Raw genomic sequence first — 5901 nt, 5'->3', positions numbered from 1 at the left:
AGTTGATTTGAATCTGCCTCATAATGTGATCTAGTGTAATCGATGACATATGAGGATCTTGTACCGGAGCTTCTTGGTGAGATATTTGAGTTTGTATTTGGCATGGACCACATTTGAAACAATTAAACATTTCACTGTCATGTAGATCTAGTTCATACTCGGTCGAGGCACAATTTATATGAAATGTTCCTTTGCAGTTTCCTGTACATACAATGATGTCGTTTTTTGCCAGTCTTCCGCAAACTATGCACCGTTTGTTAGTCATATTCAAAAAACTCACTTGAGCAGTTGATTTAAGCAATGTTAATATCAATTGATACTGTGAGTAATTTTAAGGATAGCTATAGAGATCGATAAAGCAGAGATAATGCTTGCGAGAATCTGGGGTGGCTATGACCAACAGTCAGTAAGAAGGAGAGAAATTTTCAGTCCATGGAAATAGCCCACTTCAGAGAGAGTCGACGCCGAACAATTCACCATGTCTGATATGACATAGATCGATGATGACAATCGATAATGATAACAATATCAATGCCAATTTTAGGTTAAACAACGACAATCCACAGATGATGATCAATTTAAATGCACTGAAAGTCTATATGAAATTAGATAAACACACTGCACAAGGCCACATTAAGTAATAAAATTCGGTGATGAAAGACAATTAAATAGAATAGATCGATAAGCACGAAATTACTCCGATTGAGTAATCAACACTAACCGAAACGCGAACAACTGAAAAGGCGGGATCACGCTCAGTCAGATCAATGTTGTCACAATTTTGTGAAATAATAGGCACACTTGAACTAATTATACACAGATTATTATCACAAAACGTACAGAACACTTGGTTTTTGACTGTTGAACCAAAATTCAAGAAAATTGACTAATAGGTATTTTGTAAATAATACTTTAAAGTGGACGCAAAATATACAGTACTTTCTCAATCCGAGAGAGAGAGAGGGAGAGAGAGAGAGAGACGGTGAGAGATGGAGAAATGGGTAGTGGTAAGGTGACAGAAAAAGTTAGAGAGAAAGGGAGATACAAAGATAGAGAGAAAGGGAGATGCAAAGGTGGAGAGAGAGAGAGAGAGATGGAGTGACAAAGAGAGATATAGAAGCGAAGTGAGAAAAAGATAGCTAGAGAGGGATAGGAAATGATAGAAATATAGAAAGATAGATGGATAGATAGAAGAATAACGAAATGAAGCGAATTGAGAGATAGAGAAAGGGAAAGATAGAGAGAGATGGGAAGAAAGATGAAGAGAGAGACAGAGAGAGAGAGAGAGAGAGAGAGAGAGAGAGAGAGAGAGACGGCGAGAGAGAGAAAGAGACGGTGAGAGATGGTAGGTAGTGGTATGGTGACAGAAAAAGATAGAGAGAAAGGGAAATGCAAAGATGGAGAGAGAAAAATGAAGTGGCGAAAAGAGATAACAAATCGAATTGAGAAAGAGATAGTTAGAGAGGGATAGAAAAAGATAGAAATATAGAAAGATAAATGGATAGATAGATAGAGGAATAACGAAATGAAGCGAATTGAGAGATAGAGAAATGGAAAGATAGAGAGAGATCGAGAGAGAGAGAGATAGAGAGAGAGAGAAAGAGAGAGAGAGAGAGAGAGAGATTGATTGATTGATCTAGTTTATTCAGCGAACGCGCTGTTACATACAAAATTTGTACAAATTTATTCTAACAACTAATTAAATGCAACTATATCTATACTCTATTATTTACATTGTTTGGGTTTGTTCCTTTCGTTTTGATCTCTTCTGCCAGCAGTCTTTTGAAAATTTTTACATTTCTTGCGTTTTTTATTACTTCGGGTAGTTTATTATATATTTGAAATCCTTTGTACGTCAAACACTTTTGACCATTTTTCGTTTTCGCTCGATTCAAGTAAATATCATTCTTTTGTCTTGTATTATATTGATGTTTCTCGCCTACTAGCTCGATTTTATTGGTCATGTACATGGGTGTCAGTCCATTTTTCATTTTATAAATCATTGTGCATACATTGTATTTCAATCTTTGCCTCACTGACTGGAAACCTAATACCTCTTGCATATCTTGCACTCTTGTATATTTATTACATTTTAAAATTGCACGCATTGCTCGATTTTGACATTTCTGTAATTGTTCCATCCAGTAATTGTTCAGATTTAAAAGTATTGTGTTACAGTATTCAAGGTGTGGAGCAATAATAGTTTTATATATTGTTATTAGTGTATATGTACTCACATATTTGTTCAATCGATACATTATATTTACTTTTTTTGCTACTTTTTTTACTATATATGCTGCATATCCTTCAAAGCTTAGGTTTTTATCGATTATCACCCCCAGGTACTTCATTTCTTCAGTTTCTTCAATTTTACCGTTTTCTATTTTAATATCACAACAGTTTTTAGTATACGGTTTTCGTGTATCATGTATCACCATAAATTTAGTTTTCTGCGTATTCAGTCTTAATGCATTATTTTGTAGCCATGTCGCAATTTTTTCTAAATCATAATTTAGTTTATATTCAATTTGGGTCAAGTCTTGTCCATTTACATATTGTAACGGTACGTTTGTGCTTATGCACACCGTCACGCCAAGATTCGAGCAATTCTATAATAAAGAAGAGCGGGCATGAAGGAAAAACAAAAGTAAAATGAAATTAGATTGAAATGACAAATGTTTTATTCAATTTTTAATTGTTTCAAACCAAATTACAAAAATAAAGGCTTTTTATTTGAAATTGAGTTTTTCCGCTTTATTTTAATCGCATGTAAAATTTTATTTCCGGTATCTTTCTTTGTAAAAAGAATAATTTTCGCAGAATTAATTATCATAAACTTCGCATGAATTTACGCTAGCTTTTATTAGAATAATAACAATTAATAGTATCGCTTGCAATAATAATTTTTCAATAATTCTCGCCAACGCTGGCCTTGATAAATTTTTAATTAATTTTGTTTGATAATTCGATCATTTGATAATTTGATAATTGAGCTATAATTGTTAGAAACTCACTTTTTGATTCTATACAATCCAAATTAATTGTTCGAGTGGATTTTTCTGATCGATCTCACTCTTTTGACTCGATATAATTCAAATAAATTGTTTTCAGTGAGTTATTTCGCTTTTTGAAATAATTTAATTGGCTCTAAATGACTCGCAATTGTCTCGTTATGAGAATAAAGAAAACTTGTTTGGTTTTAATGATTTTTAATGAATTTAAAAGAGAATTAATTGAATCGCCACTCAGAAAACAATGACTCATTGATGGAAAAGAATCCACCCAGAGTTCTTGAGACAGAACGAAACCGAACTGTCCCGGCCCCTCTGGCGTGGAAAGGTAGGAGTCCTACCCAAGAATCTTGTGACCGAACGAAATCGAACGGCCACGGCCCTCTTGGATAGAAAAAGGATTGGAAATCTACCAGGAATCTTGAGACAGAACGGAATCGAACTGTCCCGGCCCTCCTGGATAGATCGGAAACTCTCACCTAAGAATCTTGAGTTCAAACGAAATCGAATGAACCCGGCCCTCTTAGCGTGAGAGAGGAAAGGTGTTATTCTGTTTGAATTCTGAGTGGGATAATAGCGATGTTATTTTACTCTTTGTTTTTAGAGCTATTTTTGAAATGAGTGAAAATTCTATGTTTCTTTATTCTCGATTTTATGGCGAGTTCACGCGGCGAGATCCGGAGGCAAGACTGGCTTTTTGTTTTGGCATGCGAGTCGAGCTCTCAGGGATTCGAGACGTGACTGGCTCTTAGCGTGGCGAGATTCGAGACGAGACTAGCCCCTTGAGCTTCCGCGCTCGGGTTTTTATACCCTCTCAAACAAAGGAAATAATAATAATAATACGATGGACTTTGTCCCGTTTCATGATTCGCTCAGTGATTTAATCTTGAACCAGGGACTCCTACTCTAAATTCTCTCATTGGCTCGGTGAGGCCCCGCGTGAGTCCCAATTCGTTGAATTGAGCTAGAGTCACAATGCGCATGTGCAAAAATTCGATATAATTCAATAAAACAGTTTTTTGATCAATTTTAAGACTTTTCTCTATTGTTCTGTTTTATTTTCAATTGATTTTATCCACAAGAACCTTTTTATTTAATTTTATTTCATTATTCGTTCAAAGTTACGTTCTTGCATGTGGCTGTGGAAAGTAGGTCATCGCGCATGCGCACTGTGCACGCTCGATCTTCCAAAAAAAAGTTTTCTTAAAAATTTGAGTAATTTTGACCTGAAATTTACACCCATTTGTTCAAAATATGTTTCTTTAATAGTTCGCATCATTATTTTTAATAAGAAAAAGATTATTTAATTGATATTCAATAAAATAAAGAATTTCATGAATCTAGGGAATTTTGGTGGAACGAAATTAAGTTGGCAGCGCTGAGCGCCTCACTTCCCGAGCGCCGCTCAGCCCCCTGACACTGGCCTCGGTAATCGACTCGAGAAATGTAGCTCTGAATTGTCGCCGAGTTTTGCCGCTTGTAGCGCTGGCAGGCACAAGACCGCTGCAATGGAATGGAGAGGGGATGGGTTTGCCAGTAGGGGCGGTAGGGGCTGTAGGATGTAGGGCAACACAAAAAATATTTTATTTGTTATTTTTGTATGTAATTTATTATTTGTTATGTATTTATTTTTTTTTATATTTAGTACGTTTAGGATTTAGAACCTAGTTTAAAAAAGGGAAGACGGATGAAAGAAGACAAAATATATGAAAACAAATAAATATTTATTTATTTACATTTAAGTGGTATGAAATTTTGAATGTTTTTTGCTGGTTTGGTTATTTTTTTTTTGTTCAGCGTTGATTCTCGTACAATATTGTTGCATCCTTTTCGTGACGAAGTATTTAATTATTTGATACAAAATATCATGAGCATGATCGGGACAAGGGAATGACAGGCTCCGATAATTAAGCACATCGTCAAGAATATTATCAAAAACATGCGGGGAATCACAGTGAGATTGGAAGCTTTTCTCAAGAAATACTAAAAAATGGTATAAACGTGTGTTCGGGTGGACCAGCCCGTCGCGTTGTTGCCAATTACTCAATAGAGCTTCGGGGAGAATTATGCCATTGGCATCTGATCGTAATAATGCGTCTTTGCATTTGAGACACTTAACTGTGTTACAAATTTGTTTTGAAAGGTCAGCAGTTAAGCAGTACATAACGCAACTGGCAACTTCAGGCACACTGTAATCGTGCTCCGATACAGTTTCGAAGTCCCATTCTTCATGCTGCACAATACGTTGCAATTTTTCTTTGATTAAATTTGAGATGTTCACAGAAGTATCAGAATTGTGGTATATCGATTGAAGATCGGCAAGCGTTACCAAAGGCAGGGTAGGGTTTTCTTTTGTAATGGAACAATTTCCCGTTTTTGGAGGTTTGAGAATACTGTACAAAGACAAAATTTTATAAATATTCAAAAACGTTGGCATCGAGGGATGATCATCGCAACCACCCACTTGTCGAGAAGTGCCAAAAAATTTCTGCAATTAACACAAGAAAAACAAAGACACATGCATGGATTAACGTGCAAAGAAAAAAAAAGAACCATAATTGTGGAATCCTGAATCTGATAAGTTTGGATCGCATGCTTTGTTGATAAAAGAAATTGAAAATTCATGTTGTCAAATCTTATAAATACACGAAGCCTGTTAATAAAGGAAGTAATTCATAGGAAATTTCTCGACGAGAGGACTCTGTAAACAAACCTCCAGCGGATCCTGGTTAACTCGACCGGTTAGTACACTGGGAAAATTACAGTGCTGCGTTAAATAATCTACAAGATCTAACATCGATTGCAGTGTAACGCGAAGACCCTCTGCAGTTTGTTTCGTTAAGAAGAGATTCTCCGATATTCGTTCTTTTTCCACGTGGTCCTCCCAAGC

The 5901-nt window shown here is 35.8% G+C and overlaps 1 protein-coding gene across 1 annotated transcript; it reads right to left on the bottom strand.

Moving 5' to 3' along the window:
- Positions 1–4553: 4553 nt before the first annotated feature.
- Positions 4554–5448, bottom strand: LOC122407533 (uncharacterized). The gene has a single exon (XM_043413826.1). The coding sequence runs from the start codon at positions 5446–5448 to the stop codon at positions 4750–4752; it is 699 nt and encodes a 232-aa protein (XP_043269761.1). The 3' UTR covers positions 4554–4749.
- Between the last annotated feature and the right edge of the window lie 453 nt (positions 5449–5901).

The sequence above is a fragment of the Venturia canescens genome, chromosome 3 (assembly GCF_019457755.1).
Source record: "Venturia canescens isolate UGA chromosome 3, ASM1945775v1, whole genome shotgun sequence".
Taxonomy (NCBI): Eukaryota; Metazoa; Arthropoda; class Insecta; order Hymenoptera; family Ichneumonidae; genus Venturia; species Venturia canescens.
The sequence above is the reverse complement of the archived record's forward strand: the minus strand, read 5'-3'. Positions and strand labels throughout refer to the sequence as shown.